General features: G+C 41.5%; 1 protein-coding gene across 1 annotated transcript; it reads left to right on the forward strand.

The window, feature by feature from the left end:
- Window positions 1–915: 915 nt before the first annotated feature.
- On the forward strand, window positions 916–20,194 carry C15H11orf97 (chromosome 15 C11orf97 homolog). The gene is made up of 5 exons (XM_041729924.1): window positions 916–1,102; window positions 1,271–1,477; window positions 5,644–5,748; window positions 15,758–15,883; window positions 19,948–20,194. The coding sequence occupies exons 1-5, from the start codon at window positions 916–918 to the stop codon at window positions 19,950–19,952; spliced, it is 630 nt and encodes a 209-aa protein (XP_041585858.1). The 3' UTR covers window positions 19,953–20,194.
- Window positions 20,195–20,650: the final 456 nt, after the last annotated feature.

Here is a 20,650-nt window from a genome sequence, read left to right on the forward strand (position 1 = left end):
GGTTGTAAATACTAATTTGTCAGCCAAGAGGGGTGAAATGGTTGTTTCTGGGATGAAATGGAGGCATATGGGGTCCCCTGTATTTGATTACAAGTCGGTAGAACTATTTGACTCTGTAAAATAATGCACATTTAACCTTCAGAAAAAATTTTTAAAGATTTTATTTATTTATTCATGAAAGACATGGAGAGGCAGAGAAACAGGCAGAGGGAGAAGCAGGCTCCCCAGTGCGGGACTCGATCCCAGAACCCCAGGATCACGACCTCAGCCAAAGGCAGGCAGACACTCAGCCACTGAAGTACCCAGGCGCCCCAACATTTATAAAATCAACACTCTGCCATAATTTACTTTTTAATGACTGCAAAAACAAAACACGAGCAACCTCGTGCTCCAAAACAAAGCTCTGGATTTTTCCCCTTGCTACTCAAACTTTCCCGAATTTGATTTTCTCAGCTGTAAAATTAGGTATCATACACAGATTGAAATAGATCCTGGACACAAAGGTGCTTGGAAACAAGAGTCGCTTAAAAACTTAATCCAAAAGTGGAATCTTCAACACTGTTTCTGTGCTCACGTTGTGTGTCGCAGGGAGTGGGGCTGTGTGGCCCCGGGCGCTCACCCGTGGGGCGCCTGCCGCGTCCCGCCCTGCCCCGGCCGTCGTCTCTCCTCTCGTCTCTTCTCGGGGCCTGCGGCCTCGGACAGTTCCCTCAGCTGTTCTGACTCGGTTTCCCCGCCTGGGAATAGCATTGCTGCTCCCGCAAAGCTGGAGGGAGAAAGGAGCGTTCAGATCCCGCAGAGTCCTTGTCCTTAGCGTGGTCGGAGGGGGTAATGGCACGTCCCTAACTCGGGCCTGCGACACCTGCGGCCTGGGAGATGCCCTGGAGAGCGCGGGCGGAGGCCGGGCTCGCAGTCGCTATGGCAACCGGGACGCCGGGCGTTCCCAGGCGGACGGCCGGGAGGAGGCTCGGGCTGCGCAGCGGACCCCGCGGCATGAGGCGGGAGGAGGCGGCGGTGGCGCCCGCGGGGGCGGCGCGGGAGGCGGGCGGCGACGGGGGGCAGCCGGGGCAGCCGGGCGGCGGCCCCCAGCAGCCCTGCGGCCAGGGTGAGCGCGGCGGGCGCGGGCGCGGGCGCGGGCGGGAGGGCGCGCGGGCCGCGGGGGCCGAGGCTGGGGGAGGGGCCGGGGCCGGCTCGGGCCCGCTGGGCGGCGGGAAGCCTCGGCCGGTCCCGGAAGGTAGCCTCCAGCCCGATGGGCCGTGGCGCTGCCTGGAAGGTGTGTTCGGACGCCTGGGCGTGTGCCTGTGTCGGTGGGAGACACGGAGACGCAGAAGCAGGCTCCCCGCAGGGAGCCCCACGCAGGACTGGATCCCAGGACCCCGGGATCACGGCCTGGGCCGGAGACAGACGCCCAACCGCCGAGCCCCCGGCGACCCATTCCATGGACTCCTGTTTCACAGCCCTTGCGCTCTACAGGTTTACAGTAGGTGTCAAGGAATGATGATGGGGAAAATAACAGGCCAGAGAGGAACTGCCCGCAGCTTCTAGCCCTCCTGCCTCGCCTCCTTGATTGCCCCCCTAGGGAGCAGCCTGGCGCTGGAGCGGCTCCCTCTGTGCTCAGCGGGCCCCAGGAGGGAGGGCGCGGGCGGGGCTGAAGCGGCTCGGCTCCCCTGCCTCGGGGGGCCACACGGCCTGCTCCCCGGACACCTCCTTAAGGAGCCGCAGAACCAGTGTCTCCTAGAGAAAGGGCCTCTTCCCTCAGCATCAGCCCCAGTAGGACTAGGATACCTCATTCCGTTCATTGTTATCAAGTATGCGGAGGCCTTACTTAGAGAAACTAAATCCAGGATATTGAAGTATTCGGCATATTTAAGTAAGTCCTTAATCCGACTTAAAATTCTGTCTGGGAATTTTTCCATTAAAGATGTTAAAAAAGAAAGGTTCTTTAGCCCTGTGGAGTCCTGTGGGACTCAAAGGTGGGATTAATCGTCCACTCATCAAGTCAACAAATACTGAGTCTTTACTACCTGCCAGATATTGGGCAAGTTGCAGAGAAGTGATGAATTAAGGCAGGTGTCCACACTTTCAGGAACTCAGAAAATCAGGTTTGGCACATATAGCATTCTTGCCTGGGTCTCCCAGGGAACCTCCTTTTAGGGCCTCAGCCTGAGTAGAGCCAGGCTATACACACACACATGAAGTACCTGTTTGATTTTTTAAAAAAAAAAATTTTTTTCAAAAAGTTTTCAGTCTCTCTGTAGCTTCTATTCCTTAATCACAGATCTGGTCTGAAATACACATAGGTGAAATGTGGTCCTTTCCCAGTAAAACATTCTTAAATTGTATGGAGGTGGCTCTTTGAATAGCCACCAAATCTTTCATAGACTTTAGGATCATCTTTAAAATACTTTGTAGCACTCTCACCAGGCTGGCTAGCCCTTTCCAACATTCTCCAGTTTATTATGTGGCTGAATTCAGTATTCTAGGCATGATCAGGGTAGGATAGTGTGGGAGGACTATAACCTCCCTCGATCTGAACATTCTACTTCTATTAAATGGACCCAGTATCAATTAGCTGTTTTGGCAGGTACATTATATTAATAACACATATAACAAATGCAGTCTGTGACACCCTTAGTTTCTCTTTCCTCTGCTGTCCAATTGAAAACATTTGATCCAGGCTTTTTTTTTTTTTTTTTTTTTTTAAGATTTTGTTTTTATTTATTCATGAGAAACAGACAGAGAGAGAGAAAGCCAGAGCAGCAGAGGGAGAAGCCGACTCCATGCAGGAAGCCCGATGCGGGACTCAATCCCAGGTCTCCAGGATCAGGCCCCAGGCCAAAGGTGGCGCTAAACCACTGAGTCACCCGGGCTGCCCAATCCAGGCTTTTTCTATCTTTTATTTATGCGGTTAGTTTGTTTAATCTTAAATACAAGTCATTATATTTATCCCCGTCAATACCATTCTATGAATTTTAGCACTTCCTTCCAGAAGCAGGCCTTTGCATCCTGAGTTTGCCATTCAGCAAGTTTGTGCCATCCTCACATTTGGTGAGTTTACTGGCAGTCCCTCCCTATATCCAAATTAGCAAATTATGTGGTAGTTGCAAGAGTTCCAAGGAGAGTCTCTAGAAGTCCCTGACCTGTCAATCAGCATCTTTGGTGAGGGCATTCTGTCTCCTACAAATACACTTTATCAAATGCCTTGCTGAAATGCAAGTACATTGTGGCTACATCTTCCTAATCTAGCTAGTTTAGTATAACTTGGGTTTGGGGGAGTCAGGTAGGCATGGCTTTTAATTTTTATGACTAGTTTTGTGTTTCCTGAGAGTTACTTTCTTAACTATGTGATAGAAATAATTATACCTGCTCATAGAGTGATTTGCGACAGAGAAATAATATATGTAAGATGCTGATTATATATGCATGGTAGCATTCAATAAATTATAACAATTACTTATCATCTCTTAACAAAAGAAAGCAGTTTAGTTTAGAGTAATATTGTCCTTAGTAGTCCTTAACACTTAGTGATCACTGCTCCTTGTCGTCTGTACTCACAAGCCATCTGTTGACTCAAAATGTTGGTGAGAATTAACATCAAGCTGCTATGTTAGAGTTTGGAGAATTTCTTTCTCTCTTTCTTGCTTCCTTCCTTCCTTCCTTCCCTTCTTTCCCTCCCTCTAGGAAGAGTATTTGCCTATACTAAGCTCTTTACTACTCCAATTTCTCATAGTTCCTCAAAACCTTTAGTGATTTCCTCTGTAAATTCTTGTAGCAGCAGGGCTGAAATTCATCAAGGGACTTGAACTTAGAGCAGGTGATCTCTTCTGGTCTATTCATCTATTACAGGATTTTCTTCCTTCTTAGCCATGTTTCCTAAACCCTTTTCTGCCTTAAGATCATGATTTAGCCAAAAAAAGTTTATCTTTATTTTTAAAAAAGATTTTATTTATTCATGACAGAGAGAGAGAGAGAGAGAGAGGCAGAGACACAGGCAGAGGGAGAAGCAGGCTCCATGCAGGGCGCCTGATGTGGGACTCGATCCCGGGCCTCCAGGATTATACCCCGGGCTGAAGGTGGCACTAAAACTGCTGAGCCACCTGGGCTGCCCACCAAAAAAAGTTTAAACCAAAGTTAAGCTTGAGTAATGCTAACCTCCATCCACATTCAAATGACTCCTAACTTTTGCAGGAAAAAATTAGATGCATAAAGTATATCTAATTCTACCTTGTTTGTGTCTGTGGGTGTGTGAGTTTTCATGACTAGGAATGACCCATGGCCATAGCCAGAGGCAGCAGGTCTCTTATCCCATTTGGACCAGTCTGTACATGAGTCAAATATATTCACTTGTGATTCTTTATTGGTTAGTCTGGAAAAGATGAGGTACCTGCCATTGTGAGTTTAAAGTCCTATCTGAAATAGCTAAAGTATTTGGTTGATTAGGTTTCCCATGGTTTCTTGCCTTGAGCTTTTGAGTATTAAGACTATCACTACTCGTTCCCTGACATTCACAAGGCTGCACTGGCATTCATCAAAAGAATAGTCTACTTTAACAACAGGGAGTTCTTCTTGAACACACATTTGGTCTATTACTATGCCAGATTCTCTTCTAGGACTCTGATGAACGGAACAGACAACATCCCTGCCCTATGGTATTTACAGTCTGGTAAGGAAGAAAGGAAGACATATATTCAACTAATAGTTACATAAATGATGTCATATAAAGCAAATGAAGCCATATACAAATTGCAATAAATGAAATGAGAGAAGAGAGGAGAGTACTATAAGAAAAAGTAACAAGGAACATTGCAAGATTGTAGAGTCAGGGAAAGTTTCCCCAAAGAACTGACATGTAAGCCTAGACTTAAATTATGAATAGAAGTTACCTGGGGAAAAATATTAGGGGAAAGGCAGTTCAGGCAGAAAATTGAACATACATAGGCTGTGATGTGGGAAATTGACAGAAGGGCCACGATGGAGCCCAGAGAGCAAGAGAGGGGGCCTGACAGGAGAGGCTAGGAAGAGTGTCACATGGCACAGAGCTTGGAGATGGAGACCGAGCAGAAGAAATATTGTTAAGGTACTTAGAACAAATAAACCAATCCTTCACAAAGCAGTGATGTCCTATAGGGCCAGGTTTAGAGACCAGGAAAAAGTCATTGTCTATAAGTGATTCACTACTGCAATTCAGGTTTATCTCTCAAAATGGTGATTAAATAACGCTGAGGTTGTTCTGTGTTATGTAGCTGGATTGTAGGCCCTGTGTGCACATCTGTCTTATTCATTGCTTGACTTCTGCCCCTAGCCAAATGTCTGGTCCAAGGTAAGTAGATCTTTAATAAGGATTTATTGAATAAATGAGTTTCCTTGAAACTAATTAAGGAAACTCTAAATATTTCTTCATAATACCTAAAAGAGGTATTTAGAATTTATCATGGAAGTTCAGGAATTATGTGAAAGTGTAAAGTCTCAAAAGAACCAAAAATTACAGTGGAAGGGATTTTTCCAAAATAGAGTCGCAGGGTGGATCATCTGCTGTTTGTACTTAAGGATGTGTCTTTTTAAGAAATAGTTACTCATGTAGGCATAATGGCTAGAAAATACAGCATAATTTGTCATAAGTAACCGATTTTATTAATGTCTTTATAGGGAAGAAATTCTTGTATTCTGAGCCACATAAGAGAATTAAGGAAGTACTAGAAGAAGAACTTTATATTAAAAGAGATGAGTGCCACATTAAAAATCCACCTGCAGGTAATCTCAGTGACAAATGAAGTATATGTCTGAAATGAATATGAAATTACCTATTTGATGGTAGTGTGATTATTTTATTTATTACAAAACCATAACTATCAAAAGAAAAATGGACCCTTGGGAAATTCTTGAGCTGATTTTATGTTTATTTTGCCTGTGTCCAAATAAGCTTATATTTATAAAAAAAAAAAAAACAAAAAACAAGCCAGGTATCAGTATCTACATTGCTATCCCACATTTTTAGTGGAGTTATTTGTATTTAGTGAGAAGTAGAATTTTGTCCAGAAAAGCACAATAACTTCTTCAATCTTTATCAATATAGGGGTGAATAATAGCAGTGGTTCCCAAAGTTTAGATTTCATTAGAATTCCCTCAGAACCTGTTAAAAGCAGATAGCTGGGACCCATCCCCAGAGTAACTGGCTCAGGAGTTCTTGAGTGGGGGGTTGACAATTTGCATTTCTACCAAGTTCCCAGTTGATATTCAGGCTGATGGTCTTGGGACCCAATTTGAAAATCACTGACTCAGAAGAATCAAAGTCATTTACATAGATCAAATCATCCAAGGATTTTATTGCATATACACATAGTTTATGGGTTATATGGCCTAGACATTGATGTTCATTTGAGGTAAGATTACTCTAGAAGCCCAGAATCCCTGGGATTTTTTTAAGAGTAGGTTCCACACCTACTGTGGAGCTCAGCTTCAGGCTTGACCTCACAACCCTGAGACCAACACCCAAGCTGAAGTGAAAAGTTGGATGCTTAACCAACTGAGCCACTCAGGCACCCTCCTCACAGATGTTATTTTGCAACTACTAGAGCCCCTTGTTTTCACAATTCCTTCTTAATGATTACAAGGCACACATGCTTTTCAAATCATCAGGTTTTTATTGGAAAGCTCTTGGGCACCAGCATTCCTGAAGAAAGAAAAGAACTGTAACATGTGACTCCTGCATTCTGAGAACTTGACACTTTCTCAGGAGGACTGTTGAATCCCCAGCAGCTAGGACCCAGATTCTCTAGGGATTCCTAAAAGGAGATGCTGCATGCACAGAGGTGCATTTTTTCCCGACTCTATGACCTATATGCCCACACTCCATTGCAAAACCAGCCATGCAAATACATGTTAGGCCTTCTGTATTGCCCATTCTTCCAAAAGGAGAGACTGAAAAAATGGCCAATTCTGTTCATACTGTGTCTGGAAGGAATCTATGAAGTTTATTTTGAACTCTATGAGCAGATGCAGAATGACCCACTGAATTGTTTCTCCAAACCCCACCCATATGTATTATTTCCCTAGTGGCTAAAATAATTTTTAAGTCTTATATTATTCTGTTCTGGGGTTGCTTTCATTTATACACTTATGAATTTATAATTTATATACTATTATATGATGTATTATTCTTACTGGATACGTTTGATTGTGAGACAATCTAAGTGATTATAAAAATCCATTTTTTCTAAGCAATCCTTTCAACTATCCTTTGTATAAAATGGAAATGCTTGGGCTGCATTTTTATAACATCCACCAGAGGTCGCACAGAGGTGCTCTTTTAGCCTAGAAAATCCTTTAAAACTCAGATTAGTTTCTGTAAGGTTAAGTTTTAAAGGGGCTTTACTTATGGAAAACAAACTACTAATTTTCTTTCTCTTTCCGTTCTTAAAAAAAAAAAAATTCAAAGGGCCGGAAGCCCTGTGTCCTTGGCCCCAACAGGGCACTAGCACCTAGAGATCCATGCTTCCTGCTTAGTCTCAGGGTGTAGGCAGCTCTGGGCCAGCCACTAAAACCTTCCACATAGGATTTTCAGTGACATACTCCTTGAAATATGTGATGAAAGCTTGGGCTTCTCTTTATGGAGAACACAGCTAGTCACAAACACACAGAATTCTGCATAAAACGTTAAAAGCAGATAGCTAACTTGTATGGCTCTGATGGCAGCTCTTCCTAAATATTAAAAGTACACTAGACCTATTGGCACCATTCCTCCACTTCTTGTTTACTCCTTCCCCCATTGTAAGTAGAGTTTTGTTTCCATGAGTCCAGGGAAACTGTTCTTTTGCAGATGGTAAATGGTGTTCCCCTTAAAGATCAAATCCAATGATCTTGAAAGTCTCATACAATCCAGAAACTCCTCAAACTCAACTGCTCTGCAGCATCTATATAATTGTTTACTCCTTCCTTTTTTTTTTTTTTTAAGATTTTATTTATTTATTCATGAGAGACACACAGAGAGAGACAGAGACACAGGCAGAGGGAGAAGCAGGCTCCCTGCAGGGAGCCTGATGTGGGACTTGATCCCAGGACACCAGGATCATGCTCTGAGCCAAAGGCAGACACTCAACCGCTGAGCCACTCAGGCGTCCCTACTCCTTCTCTTTGAAAACACTTTGTCAGCTTAGCTTCCATATCATCATGCTCCTGGTTTTGCTGGTACTAGTGTTTGTAGTCTTTGCTAACTCTCCCTCCTTCTCACCTCTAAACTTTGGGGAGCTCAGTCACAGGCCCTCCTCTCCATCTATAGTCACTCCCTGCGTGATCACATGTAGCCCTGTTGTGCTAATGACCCCAAAATCTATACTCTGGCCTCTGCTTTTCCCCTCAAATCCCAAAAGCCTACTTACTGTCTTATCTGGATGTCTGCTTGGCCTCTCAAACTTAACATGTTCAGAACAGAACTCTTATTTTGTACCACTCTTCAACAGCTCTTCCCCATCTCAGGAAATGGCATCACCATTCATTCCATTGCTTATGCCCAAACACCTTTAAGTCAAATTGCCAAAGTTCACATCTAGTCCCTCAGCTAATCCTGTCAAATCTATATTGGAAATACATCCTAAATCCCCCCAACTGCCACCTTGTCCAAACCCCCATCATCTCTTGCAAGCTCAGAAGTGGCATCCTCTAGCAGCTTCTACTGCCAACCTGATGATCCATTCTCTGCACAGAATCCAAAGGGATCTCTTACAACATAAATCAATGCACACACCTCCATGTTCAAAATCCTCAGATGGCTCTTAATGATTCTTAGTCTAGATTTCAGTCCCATCCTATGGTCTGCTCACCTTTCTGAACTCAGCTCCTATACTTTCCTACCTCACTTTAGCCACACAAGTTTTCTTGATGTTATGGAACATGCCAAACCCATTTTCACCTCAGAACCTTTCTACTTCCCCTAGACCATCACATGTCTTTCTCCTTCTTCCTTCAAGTTTCAGCCCAACGTCACCTTCTCAGAAGGAACATTTCTACCAGGTTAAAGTCGAAACTACCCACTCCCCTAATTAATTCTAATCTTTTATACCACCTTCTTCTATCTGCTTTTTTTAAATCACTCCCTGAAATTATATATTTGTATACTTCTTTATTGACTATCTGTCCATGAGAACATAAGCTACATGTGGGCAGGGACTTGATTTTGCTTACTACAAATTCTCATGAAAGCCATGTGATATAGGTATTATGATCCCCATTTTATGGATGAGTAAACTGAAATTTTAAGAGGTTTCTACTGTCCAAGGTTATGCAGTAAGTAAGTGGCAGAACCGGATTCCAAACTCAGGTCTGACCCCCAAATCCCATTGGCATTCTACACACTATAGTATTTCCAGTCATGTGTTATAACGAAGTCCTTTAAGTCCTGTTCTGCCCTTGGCTGGCTTGAGATTTCTGTACCACTTGACATAATTGATGATTCTTTCCTTAAACTTTGTTTTTCTCTCAAATTCCTTGACATTAAAATGTCCTTCTTCTCTTCTCTGGATATATCTTCTCATCCACCTTTGAGAACTTCTTTTCACTCACACTTATCCCCAAATATTGATGTTTACCAGGGTATTACCCGCAGGCTTCTAATCTTGTTCCATTGGCTCTCCCTGGATCATATCAGCTATTCACATGGTTTCTGCCACTACCTCATTGTGATGTGTCTGTATCTGAAGCCTGTGTGTCCAGGCTACATATCTCTTACTGGCTGTCCCGCAAGTACTCAAGATCAACATGTCCAAAATGAAACTTGTACTTTTCTTCAACTTATTCCTTTCTGTATATCACCCTCCAAATGCATGACATGGCATAATATCCAAACCCAAGACCACAGAGCCATCTTCCATACCCACTCCAGATCACCATGTCTTGCATTTAATTAGGTTGTCAGGGGTATCTTAGTTTGGCTCAGGATCCCAAACTATTGTCCCCCATGTCAGGTTCATTTTGCAGACCTATAGACATATTTATTTGTTCTGCACTGTATATTTTAAATATACAAACCAGTTGTCAACATTTTAAAAAATTAGGACTTTTTACATATGAATCTAGATTTCTAGAATATCTTGGGTGAAGGAGGAAGAGAAAGCAAGATGTGACAACCAAGTTGACATTCACACATGGCAGCAGTGACTGGAGTTGGCTTATGCTGCCCTGGCTGGCCTTCTCACTCTGTTACTCATTACACACAAAGTTCCCCAGCCAGGTGGAGCAGATCATAAACTATTTATGTTCACACGTCCACTGCAGACTTCGTCCTCTCATGGTGGAAATAGGAAAAAATGTGTTTCTCTGGTATCCGTGTTTCCAACAAGAGTGGAAAAAACTAAAAGAGTAGGAGAGCCAATTATTTCTTACCCCTGACCTGCTTTACTTCTTATATTACCTACCTGGCATCTCTCAGACAGAAAGAGAGAGAGAGTGTGTGTGTGTGTATATATATATATATATATATATATATATATACACACACATATACATATATATATATACATATACATATATATACATATGTATATATGTATATGTGTATATATGTATACATGTGTATATATGTATGTGTGTATATATGTATATATATTATATATATAATTTGTGACTATAGATTATATATATTATTTCTTAGCTATACACAAGTCTACCTAAATTCTAGGGCCCCAAGGTATATGCATGCATCCACGCATATTTGTGTAGCAATGTATGCATTAACTGGATTTGTTTGAATTTTTAAATGATCAAGTCCATATTCTCTCACAGCAATCTGATTGATGAAAGTGAGATTTCAGTAAATGTCCAGACTGGACTTTCCCCCAACCATTGATAAAGCACCAAAACACTGGACCCCACAGCCAAGTATGGGTGAACTTGCCGAAGAGCTGACACCATCTATTAAGAGGGGGATTTGTATGAAATTAAGCAACTTAAATTAAAGCACATTTTCTTTGTGACTGAACTAATGATGACAATCATGGAAGAGCCCAGAAGCAGTGGACTTCAGTTCTTCCTATGCTTTTCCTGTTTCCTCTGGTTGAATGAAAGTGGCATAAAGATCAAAGTTTTCTTTTCCTTGGGTTTCTTGAAATAAGTAAAAAGTCTAAGATTCATTATTTAGATTTTCTGGATGTTTAACAGAGCAGACATTACATTTCTTCTGGGATATTTTTGTTTGGGTGGTGATAGGGGGACTCAGGAAAAAGAGTTGTTGATCTTCTGGGACCTTCAGCTAAATGAGCTATCCTACCTGTTCTGGTGGTTGTGTTGTGACAGTGGTTAATTAGAACTATGAAGACACTGACATGGCCAAAATGTTCCAGGTGGTTGGTACCCAATGCTTGGATTTAGAAAATGGCATCAGTGACCACAGGAAAAATGGGCTGTGAGTCCCTAAGTCCATTCTTCTGGATTTGGATTCCTTCCCAGCTCCTAATACAGAGATAGGTGGGCTCAGTGAGACACTGGAGGTCGGCTGAGGGGTAGGGGTGGGTGGAGGGTGTCTACAGTGATGGTGGTAATAATAATAAGTATTATTATTATTTTTTTCAGTTTTTACAGATTATCTCTCCCAATCCTTGCAATGACCCTGCACTCTTATTCTTATTTTGCAGATCTGGAAGCTAAGGCTCAGGGAGGTATAGTGATTCCCCTTTGTCACACGGAGCAATAGGCTTCTCAGAAGCTGGTGTCTTTGCTCTTAGCTTATACTGTGTCTTTGAAAACATAAGCTTATGTTTTCTGAGAGGAAAAAAAGATTTGAAGTTGTATTGGTAGCAAATAGTATTCTCTTCAGTAGAAGAAAGGTTGTCACAATCTTTTCCAGGTTCTGCCTCATTTTAGGTTCAAACTGGAGGTAGAACGGGCTTCAGAGGATGACACGTTCCCATCAGATAAGAACAGGGTCTGGGATCTACTCAGAAAGGCTCTCATCATCCTGATGAACAAATGCCTTTTCTGACCAAATCTTCTGTCAGATGAGAATGGGATTTGGGGCAATTTATGGAATTTTTTAGATAAGTAAGAATTTAGCTACCATCATCATTCACATATTCTTAGTGATTCCCTAAAGATTTTCCCCTCCTCATAATTTTTTTAAAAAGAGAGATAAGCTTGTGAGACATGCATTATCAGACTATTGCTTTCTTTTCTTTTTCTTTTTTTTTTTTTTTAAGGATTTTATTACTTATTTGACAGAGAGAGAGAGAGAGAGAGAGAGAGAGAGAGAGAGAGAGCACCAGCAGGGGAAGCAGCAGACAGAGGGAGAAACAGACAGGGAGCCTGATGCAGGACTCGATCCCAGGACCCTGGGATCATGTCCTGAGCCAAAGGCAGATACTTAATGGACTGAGCCACCCAGGTGCCCCAGACTATTGCTTTCATTTTACCATTTATCTTGAAATTATTTCTACATTTCTAAGAACTTCTGTAGATTACTCTGTGGAAATAAATTAATGTTCTTTTTTTTAAGATTTTTATTTTTTTATTCATGAGAGACACACAGAGAGAGGCCGAGACACAGGCAGAGGGATCAAGTCCTGGACCCCGGGATCATGACCTGAGCCAAAGGCAGACACTCAACCACTGAGTCACCCAGGTGCCCCTAAATTCATGTTCTAATTTAATGTTTTCAAATTGCAAGGGCTTTTATACTTTTCTGGCTGAAACCTGCAGAGATTCTAGTAATCATGAAAAATTTGATTAGTGAAATGTATTAGTTTTCTCTTATACAACATTTTCTTTTTCAATGAATTTCAAAAGTGTCCTGCCAAATCCATTACATTGTGTCTCTATGTCCTGAATGCATAAAAATTTAATTTTGAATCTGGTTTATTTATTACATTTAGTACCAATTTAGAAAACATCACTCAGCAAGTATGGGTAGGTTTGCTATTCATTAATACATTCAACAAAAATATTTGGTGTACCTACAATAAAAAAGGAATTTACTAGACACCAAAGGCATGTCAAGAAAATTACAGAGCCTAGAAGTCACCAAAGATAAATTTAAATTACTTACATTTTTCTTCCTGTGGTCAAATCTCTGGCCATGTTTACACAAAGGAAGCATGGATGATATAGCTCCAAACTAGCTTTTCAAACTCTAAGGTTCATTTCTCATAGCCAGAGACAGCTGAAGGGAACAAAAATATTTTTGAAGGGTGAGTTTACCTTCCCTGAAAGACCAGGCCATGTCCCCCTGGCTAAAATTTCTAGCATAAGGTCAGGGTTTTGTAACTTTAACATTCAGGATAAAGACACACCTAGAAAGGCTGCTGAGTAGAAGGGGGTGGAGGCCGAGAAGCAAAGAGAGAAGACTCTCCAGAAGATTCTGAGCTTCCAGAGGGGATTTTGATCCCTCTTGTGCCTGCTGCCCTTTCCTTTCCAGACTATGTGCCAACACTGTGGTTTCCCTGGCTCTCTCCCCTCCTTGTCTTTCTTCCTTCTCCTGGAATGCACATGCCCAGAGTGGAGGGAGTTGGCTTTCTCTTTGAAGAAGGTGCTTCAGAGGCCATTTGTGCTTCTTTCCAGACCTCTTTTTCTCCAGTTGAACATATCACCTTCTGTAACTTCATCACCCAAACATCCTATCAAATCAAAGTAATGCTGGTTTCTTCAGCTGCCTCTATTCTTGAGTAAATACGCATACATACCTATGTTTTGCTTTGATTTTTTTCAATAAATCTGAGCATCTGCATTTACATTCGAGGTATTTTCCCTATTAAGTTGTAAACTTCTATGATGCATTTGAAAGAGCACAGCTTGATTAGATCAGTGTGATTTTTTCCTTTCTGATTGGATTTGGTTTTTCTACAGAGTTCTGCCTCCTGATTTCAAACTATTTTCCATTTGCCAGAACTTCTCTCAATTTGGAACAAATCCAAACCTGTTTCCTCGGTCTCTTGGTGTTGTACACCAAGAGGCATGCAATAAATACCTGTGGACTCCTAAATCTGAGCGGCTATTATCCAGAGGTTGGAGAGCAGCTGTTTCTGTCTCTAGACAGGATAGAAGAAGAGGAAACTGGCTGGAATGGTGGGGAAAGATTTAGGTTGGATACAAGGAACAGCTTCAACTTTGTCAGGTCTTGGGCAGCCCGGGTGGCTCAGCGGTTTAGTGTCTGCCTTCAGCCCAGGGCCTGATCCTGGAGACACAGGATCAAGTCCCACGTCGGGCTCCCTGCATGGAGCCTGCTTCTCCCTCTGCCTGTGTCTCTGCCTCTCTCTCTATGTCTCTCATGAATAAATAAATTCTTAAAAAAAAAAAAAAGCTTTGTCAGGTCTTGACAGGAGATTGTGGAGTCTTCCTTGAAGATAGGTTGTTGGGAAGTGGGGAACTAACCCCGCCAGATAGCTTCAGCTACTCCAGGAGTGGGGAGGGAGAGGCAAGTGTTGCCATTCCACTGGTGAGTCAGACCATTGACTATGCCTCCAGAAATGGAATCAGAGTCCATTCCTTGGACAGGAAACCACTGTCCCTGTAAAAATAATAGCTACCATTTACTGTGTGCAAAACACTTCATATCCATTTCATCCAAATCCTATGATAATTCTTCGAGCTAGATATTATCCCCATTTCAAAGCTGAGGAAACAGACACACAGTGGGTTAAATAACTTGCCCAAAGCCATACAGCTGGCAAGTGGTGAAGCAAAGACCGAACCCCAGATCCCTTTGAACCCAAACACTGCACCCCTATCGCTACATGGTACAGAATCCTTTAGGGAAATATCCGATGTTAGCACGGTAACCAGTAGGCAGTCTCAGATCAGTGGAGAATATTTGGCATTATAATTTGCAGCTTCAGAAATGCTAAAAACGATGTATGGCACTAACCTGAATAATCTTACTTGACTTGGGTCACATTTTCTTTTTTTAAAAAATATTTTTATTCATGAGAGGCACAGAGAGAGAGGCAGAGACACAGAGGGGGAAGCAGGCTCCCTGCAGAGAGCCCGATGGGGAACCCTATCCCAGGACCCCAGGATCTCACTCTGTGCGAAAGGCAGATGCTCAACTTCTGAGCCACCCAGATGCCCCCACAATTTTCTACATGATAGCTTTTCACCAAAAGCTTGTCAGCTGACTCCCAAGAGCTAAGTAAGTACTATTAGGATATGGAGGACAATCCGTACAAATCAAATAACTAAAACAATACTCACTGAATGGCATCAGAATTTAAGACTACAGTTTGCTTTGTATCCATGTGTAGACATCGCCTTCCGAGTATTTATCTATGTTGTTTTCTAGTGAGCTTGTTGTTTCATTCAAGGAGTGATTAAATAGCATCTAGTTCAATCCAGTTCAGTCTTTTAGAAGATTGTTGAATGTATTTGATGAATTAATTTGGTAACTTTTGGTTATATTGTCTTTGGAAATATTTGTACTTCTAAGGAATTAAATCAGAATCAGATAGGGTTAACTGCATGAAGTGTCCATACTAACTAATTTATTTCTGATCCTTTTGTGCTTTGTTACATATGTTTGTGTCTATGTTGACTTTTCAATCTAGAAAATAGATTGAAAAAAATCTAGACCTCATAGCACTATAGAGGTTTAACTGCCTATGGAATAACTGAATGAATGGAATTGAACAAATGCCAAAGACCCTGGGTGGTTTGATTAATCAAACAAAATAAGCCTCCACCCAAATGACTGAAAAGAATAATCACCCAGTAAATACTTTCTAAAACATTTGGTGCTAAATAGGAATTAAGCTAATAATTGTCATCTTGCTTCTAAAAATATTGACAGTGGCCCTGGAAAGGATTTGGAGCATTAAAAGGAATCTCCCTGTGGGCAGCTTGAAGCCAGGACTGCCGAGCAGAAACAGTTTGCTGCCGCAAACCACGTACTATTCGAGGCATGGAGGGCTAAGAAGTAAGATCCTGATGATACTCTTGATTTCTGCTGAAAGCCTTGAGTGTGCCGATTAGCTCCCAGACCAGGGGTACATGCTTTATTTGAAGTGCTTGGTCAAGATGCAATCTTCTTTTGATTTGCTTCTCTGGAGTTACTTTTAGCTTTAGCCACATTACCTCCTTATGGAACTCAAACAGTTAACAGTTCAGCTAAGTAAATTACCCCAAGGATACAATAGAAGTTTATGCTCTTTGAGTTACACTCTGGACTCTACTTTTTATGCAAGGAAGCCTTTCTGGCACACAGCCAGCCTGGGTGGGGAGAGACCTTGCATGGTCCCTTCCCCCCCTCATCTTTGCTTACCAATGGAAACGAGGAAAGGAAGATGAGAGAAGTAAGGAAGAATCAGGCAACTACTTTGCCTGGCTCCCTTAGTTTCTCCCTATTTGAGGTAAAAGGCCACCCACCTGGGCCCAGTGCACTGTTCCTCACAGACTTGAAGATGGGAACAAAATATTATTCATTCCTCACTGTCATAACTAGTGTCTGCCAGGAAATTGGTGGCAGGATGTGGAGAAAGTGGGGGTCTTGGCATGGAAGCATAAGCAGTGTCCAGACGCTCTAGGGACCTGACATACGAATCCTTGAAGTAGCTCTACAAGTGGGAGGTTACCCTAGGATGAAAAGCGAGAAGTGGGTAAATATCAAGTGTGGGTAATTTTACCCAAGAAGTGACACATAATAGCAAATGCTTTATTGTACTTATTATTCCAGATTCTTCATGTATAATAATCCCTTTAATCATAACAACAATCACATGAAACAGATACAATTCATTTTATTCTTTTTAATATTTATTTATTTGTTTATTTGTTCATTCATTCATTCATTCATTCATTCATTCATTCATTCATGAGAGACACACAGAGGCAGAGACATAAAAAGAGGGAGAAGCAGGCTCCTCACAGGGAGCCCTATGTGGGACTTGATACCCCAACCGGGGATCACGCCCAGAGCCTAAGGCAGACACTCAACCACTGAGCTACCCAGGCATCCCTATACAGTTCATTTTATAGATCAGGAAACTGAGGTACAGAAAGGCTGAACAATTTACCCAGATGCATGTTCTGAGATTGGGACCCAGACAGCCAGTCTACAGTGGCTTTTAACCACTAGATATTATTGCCTCTATGAGCCAAACTGTGCCCGAGAGCTGGGGGTGTCTGTTGAGCCTAGAATGAGGTGAGGGCTCCGAAAAAGTGGCACAAAGAAGGGTCTCCTGGCAGGCAGCCTCTAGGATATGAATTTAGTAGGGAGAAAATATAGTCACTAAGAGGCTGAGACACAAAGTCAAAGAAAGAAAAACAAAACAAAACAAAACAAGAACTTTTTACTAAAGGGGATTCATGTAGCAAAAAGGAACCAGTATGGAGATTTGGATTCAATAATAAAGTAGTAGCGGCCACCTCTTACCATGTGCCAGGCACAACAGTAAGTGTTCTGTATAGCTCTGTAATCCACATGATCACATAAAATGAGAGTTTTAATCTCCATTTTCCCAGTGAGGAAACTGAGGCATAGAGACACTACATTACTCAATATCCTGTGCCTAGGAGGCAGTAAGGCCAGAACTACAAACCTGTGTCTGTCTGACTTCTGAGACGATGATTTAACCCCTGGGTCATCATGGCAGAGAATCCAGTCCCTGGACAAAAAGGGTGGAACCAGTGTTTGTGGTCACTTACCTGGCACAAGGTTGAGGGATGAGGGTTTAGAAAGAACTTGGGAGATGACTACACTCAAAATCCACAAAGATAGCAGTGTCCTGAAGTAATGGTTGATTCAACTCAAGTCTGGGCTTCTTGCCCATTGGGGACTGTTTATTTCAACTTTCCACCCAATCTGTCAGGTTCTATTTATAGTGGGTAAATGCATCATTGCAAGAAAACTCACAAAGCAATTCATTTTAAAAATGAATTATTTTTAAATGTTGTATTATAAGACTGGTTTGAAGAACAAATTACTTTTCATTTGAATACATAAAAGTCCAGATGACCGAATTCTTCAGGTGGGGACATATAATCTAAAAAACTTTGACCGTAATTGCATTATTTTCATCCATACAATTTAGGAGAGGCTTGTTCATTGCTCCCACTCATTTTCACTCATCCACACTAGCAGCCTCTAGGCCTCTATCTACAGCCCATGTCAAGCACCTTCAGTGATCATGTTATAAACATTTTTTTTTTTTTTGAGAGAGACAGAGAATGCGCACCCAGCACAGAGCCAATGCAGGGCTCAATCTCACTACCCTGAGATCATGACCTGAGCTGAAAACAAGGGTTGGATGCTCAACTGTTTGAACCATCCAGGTGCTCCAACAGTAATTATGTTACAATATATAACTGCTCTAGTTACATATCTTAGCTTCATTTCTCTTAAGTTATCAGCTGCATTTTGCCATATGCACTCCAACTATCTGCTCACAAATCACAACTGATCAATCTACGTGAATCAGATTGATAATGAAGAATTAGACTTTTCTCATTATCAATAAAAAAGGTAGATGCAAGGCACAGATACATTATAGATGAGCAAGGTCCACAGATAATTTTTAAAAATCGATCAAGAGTAATTCATGCACTATCAGAAAATCCATGGAAGCATGAACCATGTCTTTTTCGCTAACCACCATACACTTAGCATGGTACTCAATCACTTTTTGTCCAGAAAGTATATGTTGGCTGCCTACTACATGTTCAGAATCATCTTGCTGCTAATGCACATAAGTCTCTCCCTCCACAAGAGTATACATTTTCCCTACTTGAATCTGCTAAATAGAATGCAAACAATAGTGGAAAAAAGCAATGGAACCTATTGATTTTAGTGTGTCAATCATGAAAAGTTGCATATATTTCATATACATCTTAGAACTGATGCTTTCAAAGACAGATTTTCCATGGATTAGAATATTTCCAGGAACTTCTCCCATAAAGTATACTTCCTTTAGATGACTCAGCCAGTCTCAGGGCCATCTTTTTCCTATTCACTTGTGCATTTTTTTTTTCTCTTTCTCATGAACAACACAGTCATTGTAGTTGTGACTCTTCCAACATTTAATACACATTATTTAAAGTTTAAATTTAGAATCATGATCATCCAATTTTAGTTCTAAAACATGTTTCTCTTAGAAACTGTGAAGCATCCATAATCTTCATCATACTAACAAGTTTTATTCCTTTTATCATTTCCTTCTTGTTCTGTGGCATATAACAACAACTGAAGTTGTCTAGCCCAGTACTTCTCAAGCTTTAATGTGTCTACAAATGACATGGGTATCTTACTAAAATTTGGATTCTGATATAGTAGGTCTGGGGTGGGGTCTGGAATTCTGTGTTTCTTTTTCTTTTTCTTTTTTTTTTAAAACTTTGTTTACTTGAGAAAGAGCATGTGCATGCATGCATGCTTACACAAGTGAGGGAGGGCAGAGGGCAGAGGGAGAGAGAATCTCAAGAAGGCTCCCCGCTGAGTATAGAACTCCACACAGGGCTTACTCTCACAAACCATGAGATCATGACCTGAGCTGAAATCAAGAGTTGGATGCTCAACCAACTGAGCCACCAGACACCCCTGGTATTCTACTTTTCTAACTAGCTCCCAGGTGATGCCAACGCTACTGGTCAGGACACTACTCTGAGCAACAAGGGTCTGGAAGACTGAGCAGCCAGTCCAGAGTTACCTGGATCACCTGGTGTGGCTTTTATATTTTGCTCTACCAAATGAAGTACTGTTGGGAACATTAAATCAGATTTAGATTAAAATGGGGTTGGGATTAAAGAGCACTTCTTCCCCTGGGGCACCAGGATGGCTCAGTGGTTGAGCATCTACCTTTGGCTCAGATCCTGATCCCGGGGTCCTGGTATCGAGTCCCGCATTGGATTCCCCACAGGGAGTCTGCTTCTCCCACTGCCTGTGTCTCTGCCTCTCTCTCTGTGTCTCTTATGAATAAATAAATAAAATCTTTAAAAAAAATAAGAGCATTTCCCTAAAGTAAACACTTACTTATTCACTATTTTCTTTAGGATAAGATGAATACATTTTTCCATTGAGAAGAAACCTCATTCTCCTGATGTCTGCAAATCAGAGAACCCAAGCTTGTTTCACAGTTTAAGATGTGTTTAAAAATGTATATTCTTATTATTGGTATTAATTCTTATGTATAAATTAATCCAGGGCAATAAAAGACTTGGTAAAGTTTGCTAAGCACCTGGAAACAATGAAGAAGAATATTATACGTAATTTTAGTTAACACATTTGGAATACATTGGGTTTCTAATTCAGCATATTTTATTAAATATGTGAAACATGATAAAACAAAGGCATGTGTATTGAGTCTTTACTTCAAGGTAAGCATTATAAACCTTAATCCTTCACTATAGTATAGTTATGTTCATCCATTGGAAAAAAACAAAAAACAGTAACAAACAGATGCCTGGCTGGCTCCGTTGGTAGAGCATGCAACTCTTGATCTCAGGGCTAGGAGTTCAAGTCCCATGTTGGGCATGGAGCCTACTTAATTACTACAACAACAACAATTTATTTACAAGTTTATTTATTGACAGTGTTCTTACAAATAAATAAATTACTAAATGAATGATGTAAATGAAAAGTTCCTAACTCAGAGACAACCATTTTAATGATAGTTTTGGTAGAGTTCAACTTTCTTGAGAATTTGTCCAGTAGATAGAAAGTAGCCAGGAAATTAATGGAGATCTAAAAAAGGAT

The sequence above is a fragment of the Vulpes lagopus genome, chromosome 15, assembly GCF_018345385.1.
Source record: "Vulpes lagopus strain Blue_001 chromosome 15, ASM1834538v1, whole genome shotgun sequence".
Taxonomy (NCBI): domain Eukaryota; kingdom Metazoa; phylum Chordata; class Mammalia; order Carnivora; family Canidae; genus Vulpes; species Vulpes lagopus.

Coding starts and splice junctions, on each gene's coding strand:
- C15H11orf97 (XM_041729924.1), top strand. CDS start 916: ATGGCAACCGGGACGCCGGGCGTTCCCAGGCGGACGGCCGGGAGGAGG. Junction 1,103..1,270: donor CCAGCAGCCCTGCGGCCAGG/GTGAGCGCGGCG, acceptor GCTGCCTGGAAG/GTGTGTTCGGACGCCTGGGC. Junction 1,478..5,643: donor TTGCGCTCTACAGGTTTACA/GTAGGTGTCAAG, acceptor ATGTCTTTATAG/GGAAGAAATTCTTGTATTCT.